This window comes from Polistes canadensis, unplaced genomic scaffold (assembly GCF_001313835.1).
Source record: "Polistes canadensis isolate GaletaPanama2010 unplaced genomic scaffold, ASM131383v1 scaffold_148, whole genome shotgun sequence".
NCBI lineage: Eukaryota > Metazoa > Arthropoda > Insecta > Hymenoptera > Vespidae > Polistes > Polistes canadensis.
The window spans coordinates 283,467-302,500 of record NW_014569695.1 but is presented as its reverse complement, the minus strand read 5'-3'; the positions used below and the strand labels follow the sequence as shown (position 1 = coordinate 302,500).

The 19,034-nt window shown below is 31.8% G+C and overlaps 1 protein-coding gene and 1 non-coding gene across 12 annotated transcripts in view; both read right to left on the bottom strand.

Moving 5' to 3' along the window:
* Positions 1-2,649: 2,649 nt before the first annotated feature.
* LOC106788676 (calcium/calmodulin-dependent 3',5'-cyclic nucleotide phosphodiesterase 1A-like) overlaps positions 2,650-19,034 on the bottom strand; it is a 69,822-nt gene continuing 53,437 nt past the window's right edge. For 8 of the 11 annotated variants that reach the window (XM_014752157.1, XM_014752154.1, XM_014752155.1 and 5 more), the window contains 12 exons: positions 14,441-14,620; positions 13,630-13,843; positions 13,294-13,407; positions 10,658-10,810; positions 8,808-8,861; positions 6,942-7,191; positions 6,290-6,547; positions 5,922-6,091; positions 5,527-5,772; positions 5,133-5,359; positions 4,920-5,015; positions 2,650-4,405 (listed from right to left, as the gene is read on the bottom strand). In XM_014752157.1, the coding sequence (XP_014607643.1) occupies positions 4,314-4,405; positions 4,920-5,015; positions 5,133-5,359; positions 5,527-5,772; positions 5,922-6,091; positions 6,290-6,547; positions 6,942-7,191; positions 8,808-8,861; positions 10,658-10,810; positions 13,294-13,407; positions 13,630-13,843; positions 14,441-14,582 (2,016 nt within the window). In that variant the 5' untranslated portion in view covers positions 14,583-14,620 and the 3' untranslated portion in view covers positions 2,650-4,313. The remainder of the gene's footprint in view (positions 4,406-4,919; positions 5,016-5,132; positions 5,360-5,526; positions 5,773-5,921; positions 6,092-6,289; positions 6,548-6,941; positions 7,192-8,807; positions 8,862-10,657; positions 10,811-13,293; positions 13,408-13,629; positions 13,844-14,440; positions 14,621-19,034) is intronic. The other 3 variants (XM_014752149.1, XM_014752148.1, XM_014752156.1) reach the window with 3 other exon arrangements.
* Trnat-cgu lies at positions 12,495-12,566 on the bottom strand. The gene has a single exon. It is a non-coding gene; the product is annotated as a tRNA-Thr (tRNA).

Genomic DNA, 19,034 nt, shown 5'->3' with positions numbered 1-19,034 from the left:
TAGGTATAGGTACGTTATCTTATTTCTATTCACGCGTTTTGGCCCCTCATCCGTCGCAGGAAGGATACTTAAATTCGTACTTTTCTTACTTTGTGTTAACGTCGGAATATATTTCGTTTGTTAATCCTCTCGTTCGTTCTCTTGCGTGTTATAATATATATATATAATATAATATATATTTTTTTTTAATTTTTTTCTTTTCTTTTTTTCTCTTTTTTTCTCTCTTTTGTTTTTTTTTTTTTAATTATTATTATTATTATTATTATTATTATTTAAACGAACGCGCAGACCTTACGTCTCAAGTCAAATATTTCGACTAGATTTACTTTGACAGAAAAACAAAAAATTCACTTTTCTCTCTTGATGTATATATATATTTTTTTTTCTTCCTCTTCCTCCTCTTCTTCCGTTCTTTTACTCTCTTTGTAAATAGTAACTAGTAACACAATTCTCTATATACGCACAGGCACATACACACACACACACACACACACACACGTACATACACAGGTAATAATATTATAATAAAATCGTTTAAATCGAGAGAGGAAACTTCGTACGCAACGTTGTCCGTCCAAGTTCGAACACAAACGAAATTGACAAATTGACGGTTATTAAAAGGAACGGTGAGGGTTTTTTTTTTCAGTGAGTAGTGTGCGAACGTTATTACTGCGCTATTTCAATTTGCAACATTAATATATAAAAGAGTATAGTATAGTTCTCTGCCAGCTATTAAAAATAAATAAGTTTACGCGCAGAAGGCTCTATTTACACTACTCTAAGTATATACGTTACCAAGTTTCAAAAGAAAGAGAAAGAGAGAGAGAGAGAGAGAGAGAGAGAGAGAGAGAATATCAACGTATACACGTGCAACGTATATTCCTCACATCCGTACCATTCTGCTTGTTAAAATGTTAAATAACACTAACTATAACGATCGAATAGAATAAATAGCAAAAAAAATAAATAAATAAAGGACGGATATGTTTGATATATATATATATATATATATATATATATATATATAACGTATGTTTATAAATTATAAATTATTATTAATATTTTGTCTCTGTTATTGATATTAGATGCATACCCCATGCACTCACTCGACGAAGATGTTTTAAAGTACTAAAACGACACCACCCACTTACGAGCCTCTTCCACCTTTTTATTTTCCTCTCAGTTTGTTTCTTTTTCTTTTTATTTATTCGTATATATGTATGTATGTATGTATGTATGTATGTATGTATGTATGTATGTATCTCTTTAAGTAAACGACTTGAGAAACGTATTTGATAATTTATTTTGAAACATTTGTTAGGTACCGCGCGAGTGTAAGTGCATTATTAATTATTATTATTATTATTACTACTACGACGACGACGACGACGACGACGACAGGTACGTAAAAAGATGATACGTTTACCTCTTATTAACTTCATCTTGGTCCTTCTTTTTCTCTCCCTCCCCCCCCCACTCCTTCCTCACCCCCTATCTCTAACTCTCTTTCTCTCATTCTCATTGTTTCTCGAATGATATTTTCGATTATAACATTTGATAAAATGATATATAACGTCTACATTTATATATATATATATATATATATATACACGGAGAACCGAGAATTAGTTCTCTAACTAAATATCATCTATGACGAGATTAGGTGGTAATAGTATTAGTATTAATAATAGTAGTAGTTACGTTACCGCGAAAAATACTTGCACGGTTGTTACGTGATCTAAAGAGAGTTGCATAATTGAATGATAAATTCCTTCTAGGCTGCCAAAGATATACCGCAGATTACAGCAGCAACCTAGTCGTAACAACTTGTTATCCTTCTTTTTAAACGAGTATTCGTTCATCATTGTCGGATAAATTAAATGATCAGAGTACTCTAACGCGTTAACGTGTTCCTATTTAATAAACCACATACATTGGCTCTCACAATCCGATTCACATATAATCTTTTTTCTATTTTTTCTTGTTGTTGTTGTTGTTGTTGACATATACATTGACATAGCATACACACATACACACACGTTTAAATAAACACTAACTGTATACTATTATTTTATAATCTTTTACATTAATTATACACCGATTTTAAAGCTTTACCTCGACGCGTTCACGAATAGATATCTGTGTGTATCTATAACGTGAGTATGTATATATATATATGTAAATAAGTGTGTCTATTTGTGTCTATTAATTATTATACTTTCGAGATTCTAATCGGTTAAGGCTTTATGCGTAAAATCCCATAAGCCTTCTCTCTCCTCCCCCAAACCCCGTTCGATCAGACTATCGATTCAAAGAAAGATAGAGAGAGAGAGAGAGAAATAATGCAAGTATATACTTTGATCTTGCAAAAAAATCTCCATAAAATCCTATAAATCCGTTTTCACGTTAGAGGAGACCATTTCCAAAGTACGACGGATTTACCTTCTTATTCGTTTCTATTTTCACATCTTCTCAAACGAAAAAGACGTTTTATTCGAATGGAACGGATAGATAATAGTACTCGCTACTTGTTTGTGCGATATATAATCGAAAAAAGAAAATACATTATACATTATAAACAATTTTAATAAATATCTTTTAATTGAATTATTTTCTAAATAATGATACGCGTTTTTCTCGTATTACTTACGTAAGTTAGATTGTTTTTTTTTTTTCTTTTTTTTTTGACTTTTCCCTCTTAACTTTCTTCGTCGAGGTAAATGTGAAAGTATAAAAATAAGTTTTAATGTGCGTCTCGTTGAAGCATATTTACAATAATCCCAGCCACTCCCCCCCCCCCCCCCCCCCCCCCACGAATATAACGTCGATATTAAATACGAATCTCGTTCGTGTTCTATTACGAGAAGAGAGGAGAAGAAAATAATCAAATAAAATCTAAAAGCACGGAACGCGATTTATACAGGAAACCCGCCCCCCCCCCATCCAGATATTTATCTCGCGATGTTCGATAATATTCATTCGAATTCGATTGATTATATTTTTTTCCATCCTTCATATATCGTTCGGTCTCCACACTTTTCTATCCGCTTAATTTTCTAATTTATTAATTTAAAAAAAAATGCGTAATAATTTAATCGATGCGTATTGTGAATATTGTATTTAAACAGTTCTGTACTAAGATTCGTTGATGGGTTGAATCATTTTCAAAATTTAATCTCCGTTCTCGCGATCATTCTACGAAGATACAACGTATCCCATGCATTTTTCTATGCATTTTTTCTAACGCTAGATAAAAACAAACAAAAAAAAAAAAAATAGAAAAGAATAGAATGACAATGCAAGATTAAATTTAGCAATCATCCTATGGCTATATAACCCTTTATCGATATAATTCCCTTTTCTTTTTTATTTTATTAACAAAATTAATAACTGTCTAACTTTGAACAAAGTTTTTTTTGTCATCTATCGTTTTAGGCTACGATAATTAGAACTTTGTGTTAACGTGATCGTAAAAATATTCAAGATTTTGGAAATAGATAAAAAGAGAGAGAGAGAGAGAGAGAGAATAAAAAAGTAACAAACCTAACGCAAAACGAAACTTAGGTCTGCCATAGAAATGGGGACCGAAACAAAATCGATTATTCTCTTTCTGTGTTGGCAGAATAAACACAAGGTGTTTCTTTGAAATAAACGACGGCTTCTCTAGGTTGCTTGTTTTCAAAAGTTTCTAGGAAATTTGTCGTTGCACGAATATTGGCGTCGAGGTATTTGTGTTATACGTAGAAAGAGAGAGAGAGAGAAAGAGAGAGAGAAAGAGAAAGAGAAAGAGAAAGAGAGAGAAAGAGAGAGAGAGCCATCATCATCATCATCATCATGTACATAAGTAGCATACACGATTTTTCTTCTTTTTTTTCCTTCTAAGTAAATAATCTACTTTCGCATTCGCGGTGAAATTTCATTACCCTTGTTTTTTTTTTCTTTTTTTTTTTTTTTTTTTTTTTTTTTTTTTTTTTTTGTAATTTCTATTCATAAATACAAAGGTGTTGAGACGAGGAAAAAAATGTTTTCAGAGAAAACGACAGAGAAAACGAAGTTCGGCTTAAACGCGAGTAGTAGTAGTAGTAATAGTAGTAGTAGTAGTAGTAGTAGTAGTTTTTTTCATTTTTTTTTTATTCTTTTCTGGATTTTTTCTTATTTCCTTCCTTTTTGGTATATCTCTTTTTTTTTTTGTTTCCGATTTCTCGTTTGTACGAGAATATATCTTTCGTCAATTGGTAGCCTAAAATCCCACATAGATATATTCGCTATTTTATTTATCAAGCTTGAATCGTCATCTCGATTATTTTTTTGTTTCACTCTTCCGCAGTCGTTTGAACGTTCTCCCCACCTTCCCCCTCCTCATTCGAATTTTGTTCCGCTTCCTTTTGCGCCCTAGCCTCTGCATCTGTAGAAATATACAAACGATCAAAGTATTTATATTTAAAAAAAAAATGAAAAGAAAAGAAAAGGAAAGGAACAACAAAAAAGATAAGACGATGAGATAGAACACAAAGTGATTTGATCAAAAGGATGGATACTCGTGAAAATGGCTCGAAATTGTTCAACAAAATTAATATTTCATATTGAAACGAAGAAAAGATATATATATATATATATATATATATATATATATATATAGATTTATTTTCAAACAAATCTATCTCGTAAATAAATATCGATCGAATGTATATGCACTTGACTCGATTATCGTTCGATGAATCTCCCCAAAGAGAATATTTTTATATAAAGGTTAATAAAAAAACAAAGATAGAATTTAAATTATATTTTAGATATGGAAGTTTATTCGTAAAGGAGACATCACGATCCTTTAATTGAAATGATATATTTGTTCGAACAATTTTTCGATATATTTCTCTCTCTTCTCTTGATTTTGTTATAATTATTTATAAATAACGTACCACGAACTGCTTGTTCCTTCCAAATTTGTTTGTTCTCCGCTAAACATTGTATCCATGGTTTTCCTATTTTAAACCTGTTACTTTCAGCCGTCGAACCTACGATATCAATAAAACGTATCTATGAATTATTTGAAATTCATTTACACACACACACACATAAAAACAAATGAATAATAATGACAATATAATTATCGAAATTATTAAAAAGTTTACCATTAGCAGACTCATCTACGCTTTCTTTAACATTCAACGGTGCAAGAACTGTCTCCAACATATCGCTGCACACTTGCATACTCGGTTCAACGATAAATTCTATAAAACCAATTTGAGATTCCGCTACCAATGTATTATTTCGATCGCATAAAGGTGAAAACGGCAAGCCAAGAGCTCTCTCTTTGTCCCCTTGCCTAAAAAACTCTTCCAACAGCTGCGTCGTCCACCTGCAGAGCCACGCAAAAAATTGGCGAAAGGCGTTGTTGTATTATTTATACATACGGAGAAAAAAAAATAAAAAGAGAAATTATTTCGATTATTTGCGAAATATATATATACTACGATAAGTAAATATTACGATATAAATAATAAAATGTGTGTGTGATAATCTAACCTATGATGAAGATCCCATCTTTTCGCTGGATGAGAAATATCGCAGCAATGTAATACAAGACTGACGGCTTTGCTTTTGTCAACGCTAGGTTCTGCCAAGCTTAAAAGATTTTTCATATTTTTCAGCTGTTGAAAATGATAACTCATGTCGGTCGCCAATACCATGTCGATAACGAGAGAACGAAATTCTCTGTATTCTTCTCGCGACAGATTTTGCAAAATATTACATTCGTCTTCTCTTAATATTCTGAAAAATAGAAAAAATAAAAAAAAAATAAAAACAATGTATATCGTTTCCCTTTATCCCTCCGCCAACAATTTTTGTAATTCAAATCATTATGCGTATAAACGTGTGTGAGAAAACTTTTCAAAGTAAATTGAAATTTCGTATAACACCTGAAACTAGCTGATGTATGGTGATTTTCTAACACAGCTCGGTCGTTATAAAGAAGCGCCGTATCACTGCCAGACATTACGTGGAAATTGTTTGTGGTCCCTGTGTGCTCGTAGTCGTGAATAATAGCCGCTACGAGAGATGAGAATATTTCTAAATCGGTCAGCCAATTCTGCAAAGAGTAATAACACTCGTCAGATTAAAAGAGATTATTTAACTTTCAACTAGGAAATTAATTGTCAATCCCATTTTGGTATTCATTGTTAATCATTGATCATTATTTTACCTAGAGTGTTAACATTCGAATCGAAATATCGAACAAGGAGTTCGTTAGATATGATAGATGTTATAAAATTTCTAATAAACTCACCATTAGCCCCGTTTGGCACAAAATGTAATGCATTGTTTGAGCAACGTCAGCTGCGTGAAGATTATTGTGATATGGATTCCGATGTCTACAATATCCTTCTTCGATTCTTCCTAAGAAACATTCCAGAACCGCAGGTGGCACTTTAAACTTGTGTAACATGCCGTAACGATTCAATAGGTCGTAGCCTATATATTTAACAGGAGCTCCGAGTGCAGCCTCGCTCAATGAAAACACGTCGAAAGACCAGTCGTCCAACGTCTTGAATTAAGATTCATTAAGATTCAGAGAAAAGTTATTTGCTAATAATATTTGCTTTGAGGGACTATATATTAACGAGAACTATATCTGTCTAATTAAAATAACGGCAATCTAAAAGTTGGCGCAAGCAATTAACGACCAACGCGAATTAACAGAATTTCTTCGAGTTGCATTCTCAATTAATATTTATCAAGGTTCATTCCTATTATCTCTACTAGAGAAATAATATATATACATGTTAACCGTGAAAAAGTGAAAAGTTGAATAATGTCAAGATTCACGTTATTTTTTTATGCTCTTATACATTTTAATATTTCATATTTAATATCAAGAAGAAATATATTATATAAATGCATTCGTGTAAGAGAGAGAGAGTAAAAGAAAAAAAAAATACCTTGAGTACTTTAACCACATCCGGTGGAAATTGCATAAGAGCGGTATTGGTTACTCTCCTATAAATCCGATCAACAAATATTCCAGCTCTAATGGCATGTGCGACAGATCGAAATTTTGGTTTTTCGTCTGCCTTCCGTCTTGTCGTAGCAAGCTGTCTGGTAAATGTCGATGCTAACCATTCTCGAACTTCGGGTGGTACTGCATCCGGTTGTACTTCTGACAGTTCGTCATCTTCATCTGCCAATCGTCTAAAGGAAAATCATACGAATCTAATATTAACGATCTTCGATATATCTATGAACCAATCGATGTAATATCAAAGCGCACGCTTCGAAAAATCCTACCTTCGTTTACAATTATATAAAAAAAAAAAGGTAGAAGAAAAACAAATATAAAACAAGCTAAATTAATTATTTTTCTCAAAATACTTTTGTTAAACGTTGAAAATATAATATAATACGAACCCGATTACGATTATGAATTTCGAGACGTTAGTAAAATATATATATATAGATATATATGTTACCATGACTAAGATTTAAATCAAATTTAGATCAAAGCGACCCTTTGAAAAGTTGTTCAACGTAGTACTACAACGTAGTCTTCTATCTGAACGTACGCGTAATGAATCGACGGGAATTCGCGTCTGGTGACATATCGTACGAATAAACCAACGCGAGAGGAATACGTTTTAGGTATTCGTGCAAGCGCAAAACACGTATATAAGTAAATATATAATACATATATACGTTTGTATTTACGTTACGTGATATCAAAATAGAACGACAGTGTAACTAGAAACCCATTTTAATCGAGTTACCGATTATATCCCTTTTCTTTTTTTTGTTTTTTTTTGTATTTTTTTATTTTACCGAAATAATTTGCATTTTACAAAAATATATTTTCATTTTCTATTTTTTCTTTTTCTATCACGCACCAAGCCCCCGCCCCCGCCCTTGATTAAATCATACAAAACTCAACTCTACGTATATTTGAAATAACAGTAACGTGAATCTAACAATAAATACGAGACGTTTCGTATACGAACGCATTATTTTAATGAAAACATTTCTACGAATCAAAAATGTTGACGATTAACAGATGCATATTTATTTTATCTACCAACGCAAACGAATATATATGTTTGATTTTCAATACGATTTATTTCCCTTAACACAAAAATTATAAAAAGTACAATCAGCTGTTGGTTATACGATTTTAAAGATCGTCGACCTACATTCGTTCACGATTGAAAATATTTTCGATAATCCTGAAAAACATGTTTATTATTCACAGCGACGATCTATGTATAGTGGTATAATTATACAAGGAATGCAGGCAACCAATGAAAATTATAACCTACGACTAAAATTATTTACGACTTAAGTACGTAAATAATTAGATATATGTATTAATTTTTTAAATGTGTATATATATAGGTAGAAGATATATAATATAATAATTGTATTGCGAACTGTGGTTAGAAAAAAAAAAAAAAAAGGAATATAAAGTTAAAATCATTTTCATTTTTCTGATTGAAACGTTTTTCTTTTTTTTTGTACTAAAGTTCGTATAAAAGAAGAACGAAACATAATTATCTAATTATCAACGTACGTACATCTCTAAATGTGAATGATAGCTGAAATAATGATATTTCAATGAAAAGATAAAAATCTGTTGGGTAAATTCGTCATGAAGAAACAATAATATAATAATATGTCATGCAAAATAAAATACTCGTGTGTTATATTATAGCGTGTGTGTGACAGGAGATTAAAATTATTAATAATATTTAACAGATAAACGATGAACAATCGTGAGATAATATTGTAGTTGTTGGTTGAAGTCAAACTTTTGCACAAACCTACGGCGTACACCTTGTCGACAAGTACCAGCTGATTCCGTATGGTCGGCATCTCTACAATGTAAAACATCAAAGAAAAGACATGTAACATTGAGGGTGTTTTTCTTTTTACATTCGATCTAACCGTTGTCAAAAACAAAACAAACAAAAAAAAACAAACAAACGTCCCCGTTCGACCGCGATAAGGGGTGACGAAAAAATTCGGATGAATTTCATCAATACCAAACAAGTCAGCATCTTCCCTACTTATTATTATTATTATTATTATTATTATTATTATTGTTCTTATTTTTTTATCTTTTGTTCTTTTTTCAATATCGACGAACTTTCGAGTCACCCCCGTTTGAACAATTTGACCGATTACGGGTAACGTTTGATCCCGTTTGATTCCTTTTTCGTCAATTCGTTATAATTCGAAGCATACAAACGAATAATTAGTTAATAACTTTTAAAAACGCCCTATGTGTGTGTGTGTATATATACATGCACTCTCTCTCTGGAACTTAGAGGAGAAAACATAATACAAATGTAAATAGTATATAACAATATATAAACGATGCAACTTGTAGCAGGCAGGTATATCCGGTAACCGCGAAGAATATTACACCTAAAAAGAATCTATTGTATACAAGAAAAAATGGGAGAAACTAAAAAGTAACAGATAGATAGATAGATAGATAGATAGATAGATAGATAGATAGAGAGGGTGAAAATAGTACAGAGGCGTACAGGCAGCTTGGAATCAACATCTTCATGCTGTGTTTTAAGTGTCCCGTGATTCCCGTATTATTCTCTAACTTTTCAGAAATACTTATACTACTTCAAAATATTCTATTACACGTCTTCCCTTTTTTTCTTTTTTTTTTTTAGATGAAATAATCCTTGTCTACCGTATAATACCGCGTGTTTCTTTTTTTTTTTTTCTTGTCTTTTTTATTCTAAACAAGTTTAACCCCAATCTATATATATATAATACTTTTCTATACAAAATTACGATGCATTTACAAAAGTAAAGAAAAAAAACAAAAAGTGTCGATAGAAATCTTGCAAGTGTGATTTTATAAACGTCCTAACGATGTAACTAATATTCGTGAAACTACGCAAAGAGAGAGAGAGAGAGAGAGAGAGAGAATGAGAGATGTCTCTCTCGCTAGAAAAGAAAAAAAAAAAAGAAAAGAAAAAAGTTACAGGATCGCCATCGATCATATTATCCCTTAAGCTTTAAAAAAAGGTAACTCCAAATCGACTATTTAACATGGGGATCTGTATTCCCTAGAGGTACGGTAGCAAAAAAAAAAAAACAGAAAAGAAAAAAAAGTAAAAGGAGTGTGAGGTAAGATTGAGTTTTTTTTTTTCTTTTTCGTATTTATCATCCCGCGTCATAAGTCAGTACTGATCGGAAGGAAGGGAAGAGCGATGACGTCGATACGTACAAAATTATTTATACTACAAACAGAATATTCCTTTATCCGAAAGGAAAGGAATGGAAAGGAAAGGAAAGTAAGGTAGAATCAATTGAAAGACGTTTTAAAAATACAGTAGTAGAAGGTTAGAGGAACGATTAAATACGTGCGGAGTCAATCGCTCTACCCTTATGGGGTGGGGATGGTGATCATTGGCAGCGTTCTAGCATACAATGCATTATGGTCAAGAACACTGTGTTGCGATATCTGGCATGTCACGTTAACCCACTACGAACATCGGCGAAGGAGTGACAGGCATCGAAGGGCTAGGGGCTGGGGGTGGGGGTGGGGTTGTGGTGGTTGTTTAAGGGTATCTTCGAATGTGAAGAGAAATGATGATTCGTGTTATTTTTTGTTGGGGGGTAGGAAATGTGAATGTTTCGCAACCTTTCCCACACAGGGGTGCGAAGCTTCCTTTTCTGGGTTACCACCGCGTGGCTCTGTGGTCCATCCGGGTCCATGCTGCCCCCCAGGGATGTAGAAGTCAGAACCGCACCCCTACGTGATGACCGAGAGCACTCATTCCCGCCTGAACTCACCCTGCGGTAGTGCTCGTTAGTTCATCATATATAGAAAAGAATAAAATAGTCATAGATTACACTTTTTCTCTTTCTTTTTTCTATATCTGCCCTTTTTTTTCTTTTTTTTTTTGTATCCTATTGCTTTTTTCTCTTTTTTTCCTTCTCAATAGCCCCTCTTTTTCCTTTTTTTTTTTTTGTTCTACTGCGTATGTTACATTTTACCGTATTATCGTATCACGTTGGAAAAAGCATTCTAAAATACCGAAAAAGTCACCACTTTTTCCCGCTGCTTTGACTTAAAAGAGACATAAAATAAACTATGAGATGAAAATTTGGTTAGTCTTTGAAGCAGCAGCCAAGTTCACCATCCTCGAAGGTAACCTGGAAAATGCTTTTACGGGAAATCGAAAAAATGTAATAGCAGCCATGAGAGTATAAGAGCGTTTATGGAAGAACCCTCCTTCAGTTGTAGTAAGAAATCTTCAAGATTTTCACCATTATTATTTATTATACCATTATCTTATCATTTCTTTTTTTTTTTTTCTTTTGTATGACCGAACAAAAAATTCGATAACAATAAATTAGAAAATATTATAAATTAATGTCGAAGGAAACATTAAACTACTTGTTTCGTTTATCCAATAGGCATAAGGGTAACAGATAATAATAATAATAATCCGAATGTACCATCGAAATTTAATATCATTTTACTTTTCTAATCAATTGAAATTCATTTTTCTCGGGACAATGGGATCCAGTTTTTCTAATCGGGTGTATAATACGCCTAAGTGTCTACTTGGGTATAAACTACGAGTTCTCAAACTTAATGTTACATGCTTTCGAGTGAGCAAATATCGCACACGTTTTTAAAATGTGTGTACGGTGTAACATCGGATACACAGGAAAAGCGTTAATAAAAATTATTAGCCGAACGCGAATTCATATGAGATCAAAGTTCAACAAATTCTTCATCAATTTCTATATCATTTATGTCATTTTAAATTCATCAACCCCGTAGATCAATTCTATGTGTATTTATATGTATCCCACTGCTAATGCGGTATGTGTGGACGTGTGTATATGTTACCGCCAAAGCAGGAAATCATTCAGTCATTGCTAGTAATTTGCCGAAACTTTTCAAAGAAATTGCAAAGATGTCCAATTTACAGCATCGCATTGTTTGTCATTTTATGAAACTTTGCAGATTGATTTATAACACGATATGGTGTTCTACGCGTAGACAAACGAGTGTACTTTAATTTAATATAAGTTTCATTAAAATCTATTCACTTTTAGTATAAAAAATATATAGTATAAATATCGGAAGATAAACAGGTTTAGAAAGAAATGTTTTTTACTTGTATGGTTTGTTTTGGAGGGAGGGGTTGCGTATGGCTGTGTGTGCCTGTCCCAAGAAACTCTGTATATAGTCTTATTTTTCAGACTTCGTCGGAAGGCACTTTGCATTGATAAGAATGCCGAGGAATTATTAGCAATGACTGATTTCCTGCTTTGGTGGTAACATATATATAATATAAAATAATAACAAGAAATAAATCTTAAAAGTGTAGAAAATTTTAAATGATAGTAATAGTAGTAAGTATAATCGATGAATAATAATTATTGATAATATTCTAGCATTAAAATTAGCGTTAACAATAATAAGAAAAAAGTAAAAAGCGAATAGGGAAAAAATTTCGCTTTGCCTCCTGTGAGGATTGAACTCACGACCCCTGGTTTACGAGACCAGTGCTCTACCACTGAGCTAAAGAGGCACTCTTATAAACTCTTTCTAACGATTAGTACATCTACATGGAAATATTTAATAACAATTTTTCATATTGTAATGAATTCGATCGATGCTAAACAATATAATATCATTTTCAATCGAACGCGCGTATCGATCGATCTCTCGAGCTTTCGTTCTAATTCTTTCTCTACTTCATTATTTCCTTTTGTCGGGATCGTGAGTTATAATCCAAAAGAAAACCATCGCGAAAATAAACAAAATCTTCCCTTTTTTTTTTTTTATATATATTAAAACATTAATTAAACTGTTAGTCCTATTTATTGTCATTCTAGAACAACACAACATATTTAGATTCGCGCGCACGAGACAATGAAAATCAATAAACGGTGAGTCAATCAAAATTGATTCGACTGTTGTCTGTTAACAAATTTCTTTTTTCAAACACACACTTTTGTATATGCATATATATATATATATATATATTATATTCGTTAGAATTTGTATGTTTTATTGAAATAATAGAAAAATCCTATTTTCCTCTATCGGATAGTTAAAATATCGCGATGGTAAGTAAAATAGTGTAACACTCTCGTGCGTCTGCAAACTAACTTTTGTATATTTCAAAAGAGACACATAGGACGATAATATACGTAAGAAACGTTGTTTTATCGTTCGTTAGGCAAGATACAAAATAAATAAAAATATATATATATAAATAGATGATATAAATCCATGAAAAAAATGTAACTCACTTTGTCTCGTCTATGAAGACTGCTTCTAGTACGCGTGCAGCGTAATGTAAATTTCTTTGAAGCAATTCGGCCGATATTTCGCCGTGTTGAAGTTGCCTCAACAGACATCGAAGCCTGTAGCAGAAAAAAAAAAAGAAAGAAAGAAAAAGAGAAGATTAAAAGAAAAATATAATATAACAAATATAATAATATAATAGTCGTGGTGTCGAGGGAAGTATTATCAGACGTTGGAAAAGAAAAGAAAAAAGAAAAAGAAAAACAAATTTTTCTATGTGTGATAAAATCGTTTGAACTTTTTATTTGTTTTTTTTTTTTTTTTTTCATTTATTCCCATACCTGAGGGCAGCTTTGTCGCAGGCGTCGGGGGTGTCGATGGCTGGTAGCGAATCTGTCGTGAGATCAACATTATCAAGGATCTCGTCGAGATCAACTGACTGACTCGACAAAAACCTGTCAGGATTATGGGATGGCGGTGAACTCTCGAAACTGCCACCGCCGAGGCTTTTGCTTTTACCCGAACTGCGTCGTACTATCGTCAGCGTGCCTTGCTCTGAAATTAAACGACGATATCGTTCGATAACAGAGAGCTTTTACGTACTCACCTCTCAAACTCGGTATTAACATATATGGGTTCTATAAAACTATATATATATATGTATATATATATAGTTCTGAATAGGAATACATAAGAGAGGTATACCTAACACCTAATTTTGTTTTTACGCGACATCTGATGTTACCACGAGGAATACTTTTTTATTTATTCTCTTCTCTAATTTTCCACATGAAGTGTCGTCTACTATATGGTTAACGACAAATTTGTTTTATCCGAATTTGATTTCGCACGTATTAAATGAAAATTCTCGTAGATAAAAAAAAAATCATGTGACGTTCGTGCATAAAACTGAATTGGATATATCATACGTACTATGTATTATTTGCCACGTTGTTGCACTAAATGTTACTGATAGAACTAAGATAAAGTTATCGAGTCTTTGAACGTTATAAAGAGAATCGTATTATAACGCAATCATTTATCTATTAAAAGAATAGAGAGAGAGAGAGAGAGGAATAATCCGCGTCGATTTGTGATAACAACACAAATCCTAAGTGGAATTCTCGTGGTAATAATATTGTGGAAACTTACTAGACAGCTGACCATTTCGACCAGGGGAGGAAGGATTGTGCTGACGCGATGGTGGTAGTGGTGGTGGTGGAGTTGTACCACTTGAACAACCACCGGTAGACGCATTCGCGTTCGCAGCTGCACCGTGCGAGGCCACCCCCATATCGTCTCTCGTGACCCTTCTATCAGGCGGAGATGCGACTGCAATTTTCAACAAGAATTCCTCCTTACTCTTATTACAAATTACAAATTCCGTTCTACTTTATTTACGAGTACGCAATCCTTATATATATATATCATTCGCACAAGAAATATTTCGACAATATTTTCTTTTTTTTTTCACCTATTTTCCTTTTCTCAGACCAGCGAAAAGAAAGAAAAAAAATAACCTAACTCCCCACCCCCCCNCCCCCCTAACCCCCAACCCCCTCCTCCTAATCGATTTTCTTTTCTTTTTCCTTTCTTTCAATATTTACAAAACGAAAATAATATTGTTAGGAGGAAGTATTAAAGATAAATGTTGTAAACAAATATAATATGGAATTTTTGGTTTGTTTCTTTTTTTTTTTTTTGTTCGCGCATATGCACTTTTGGCGTTGATTTCTCAGATATTAAATATATATCTATCAATCTATTTATAATCAATTGAAGGATCAAACGTAAAACGATAGAAGCAGAACGGGTCATTCGACTGCAGTAAAAGCACCGCATGATAGCTATCGATTTGTAAACTCCGTTGATAGACCCTTACTACAATGCAACGTATACGAAACAAATTGCATCGGTAAAATTTGGTAACGCCAATAATTGCGTTAATTATTTCGATCTTGTTTTACGAACATTTTCATCTTGTTAATTTAGTTTATTAAACTTTCTCATATAATCTTTAATTAGTTTTATTAGAGAGAGAGAGAGATATATATTACTAAAACAATATTTATCAAGCTGATAATTCGGTGTTATCTATTTGACGATACAATATATTTATCTTTTATTAGTACTTTGATTTTTATAATTTAAAAAAATGTCTAACAATCGTCGAGGTATAAAGAAGTGATAGAAAAAATTACTACTTAAAATCGAGATAATAAAGACCTATTAGATAATAATTCTACCGACATGTTGTTCAACAAAAAACGAGCAAGTTACGAGAAGAAAACATCGACGATGATTGAAAGCATCGATCTCCTAAAAGAGGCGTAACGCACTCGTAAAATCTCAAGATTGGAATGATATATCATTTCAGAAAGAAAGGAAGAAAAACTTTAACAAGTAGAAAAACAAAAAAAAAAGAACTATTAGGAATTCGTTCTTTAAGTATAATCTAAAATTCTTGAATATTCCTTAAGCTCGAAAAGAGAAATGATTTTTTACGCTAACTCGGTAATTCCCATTAACTTCATAAATTATTCATTTATAATATTTTCTTTGATTACTTTTAAAATTATTCCAAATAAGAGAGAGAGTTTAGTATTCTAATGAACGATAATAATTGTATAATACCTTGATTTATGCGTTAAGTGATTAACGTTTTTTATCCTTTTGTGTGTGGTATTTTTTTTTTTTTTTTTTTTAATAATAAAAGAAAATAAAAATCAACTACATATATATATATATTCTTCAAGATATTCAATATATTGCAATTATATTAAAATCTCTTCTCATTTATTTTGCCGATATTTAACCAATTGCATTATTAGTGCAACGATAGACATATTCAATGGGGAAATATTTACTGATGTAAACGTTGGATTTGTATCATTTAATATGAAATTGAAGTATACGATACCGTTTAAATATTAAATAATAAATATAATGCATTTTTATTAAAGTGTACATTAAAAATATCGATCGAAGGATAATACACTTTAAAGAGGATGCTTTTACGCAACACTCTAATTGCATTTTTCTGCGACGTTAAAATCGATGGGTCATTAATCAAATTCTTATCACTCGTGAGAGTGTTAAATCGATATAAAATTACGTAATCTTCGCATCGTTTGTTACTGTACGCGAGAAACGACGTCTTATGATATTAATTACTGGAAATATGTTATGTAAAATTCAAGCACTGGTATATATGCTCGGGTGCACATTGAAACAACATACGTACGTCACAATTATCAGAAGCACATTATTACTGTTAACCATGCATTTAGTTATGATATATACACATATGGGAGTAACATAATCAATTTTACAAATCACGTGCACTGTTGTTTTTCTAACCCTCGTAACCATAACTATGTCTGTGAAAACAATAACATCGATATGCATATTCGTAGAAATGAAAAAATTATACGGATAATCGTATGGGCGATAATTTTTAACTATATTTTATATACAATTGTTACCGATAATCTATAAACAATGGATCTTTCCTGTATGCAATTCTTGTCAATATTTATGCAAAATGAATAAGACCCCCCCCTCAACAACAATAATAAGATTAATGAACAATAACAACGTGTTTGCGTTCTTAGTTTTGTCCGTAAAAAAAAAAAATTGAACAATCTTTAAATTCCCGTTGGGTTGTATTAATTATCTGACAAAAACAAGTTCGTTAAGAAGAAAATAATATCGATAAAGATAATATTTAATTGTACAAGTGTTCGCGTATTATCAAATGTTCATCAAAACAATTATTATCAGATGAATCCAAATTCAAATAGAAACATACACGATCTCATCTTATAATAAATTTTTACCTTAAGTTCATTTCAATCGTTTAAAATAGAAATATATTGGTAATTCGTTATCGAAATTCTTTGAAATTGAAAATTATCCGGATAAAAGTTCGAAAGGAGGGTAATGAAGTCAATGGTGAAAGGTACACATTTTCAAAAATAAAAATACATACTTGTTTTTTATTCCTGCGAACCTACAAACTCAAAAAAAAAAAGAAAAAAGAAAGCCAAGAAAAGTCCTAACATTTTTATACAACGACTCGAACGAGATTTCTTGCTTTTATGGAAAAAAAAAAAAAAGGAAAAAGCTAAGAAAAGAAAATATGGGAAAAATTCGCGAGACTTTCTTCAACTTCGTTTCGTTGGGTGTGCCTCGAGTTGTGTGACATTGCTGTGTCGAATATATATATATATATAAAAAAGAAAAAAAAAAAAAGTAAAGCTGCAGCAGCAGCAGCTAGTAACTCTCGAAATGATCGTTTTTACGAGTACATACAAGCAGCATGAAACGATGGGTGACGATAAACACAGACTAGCTGTTCGCATTTTCTCACGAGCCTCCTCCTCCTCCTCCTCCTCCTCCCAGTTTAAAAACGAGATTTCTTTGATTACATTAGCCCGCAGAAGAGCATTACCGTTTAAAAAACAAGACCTTCGGTCTTACTTGCAATGTCACGCAAAATACATAAATATAAAGTGCATACGTAGTACGCGTTATATGCACGAGCGCATATACACAAACACACATATATGTATATACACGTTATTTACGTATTCTCGATTTAATTTCTCGCGAAACTATGTAATATACACATATATGGTGGTGCTGAAAGAGACGATTGACGAGGCACGATGCGTTGAATTGAATTATTCATAAGATGAAAATTATAGAAAAAAAAAAGAGAAAAGAAAAAAAATAAATAAGATAAAATAAAATAATAAATGTGTTTAAAATTCGAATTGAATTACGAAAGGATAAGAAATATATGGATATTACAACTGTCTATGGAATTTAATGACAAATGTCCTTAAACGAAACAATAAAAACATTTTTGCATATAACAACAATTGTTTTATTTTATTTGATCCTTTCAATCGACGAAAATTATTCCGATATATAATACAGAGATTTTTCAGGTGAGAAAAATAATGACGATCATTGTATAACATAAAACTTACAATATTTTCCATTTATTGTAGATAAATAAAATCGTAACTATTAAATTTTTACTACGAGTCTCTTTCCTATTTTACGTTATCACGTAAATCTAGTATAACTGTATTTATCATTCGTATAATGAAGAAAATAAGATGACTTCGAAAGTGGCAAGAAGAGAAAGAGCCTCGGGGATTGAGGAAGCATCGACCAAAAGTGAAGGGCAAAGATTCAAACGGTTCTTTCTTCTTATAATTAATGGCTCCACTGCGAATACCTTTTCTACTGAATTTTACATCATCGTCTTGTCCCATGTGATAAAATGACAATCTTATAATACATACGGTATAAAAAATCTCTAATATTATATTCCTTCTAATTAACAATCTAATAAGATCGATATAATTTTTATTCATTGTTCGTATATTGCTGAAAAATTTGTTGTATTTAAAAAATGAAGTGGTAAAAGGGAAATAGTTTTTTAAACTCCTGTAAGTGAAACAAATTATGAAAAAATTAACAATTTTCTTAATGAGTTGTTAAGTAAAAAAAAAAAAAAAATAAAGATGATGCATTTATAATTGGCATAATAATTAGACGTAAAGAAAAAAACAAAAAAATTACTTTACTCATAAATATAAGATATTTGTAATATTACGTTCTTGACGTAGTATATGTCAGTCTAATAACGTTATGGCATTGAAATAATATTATATCAGATCCATAAACCTTCCGGCGACGTGTCCTTTATTATTTCTCTTATAAGTTATAC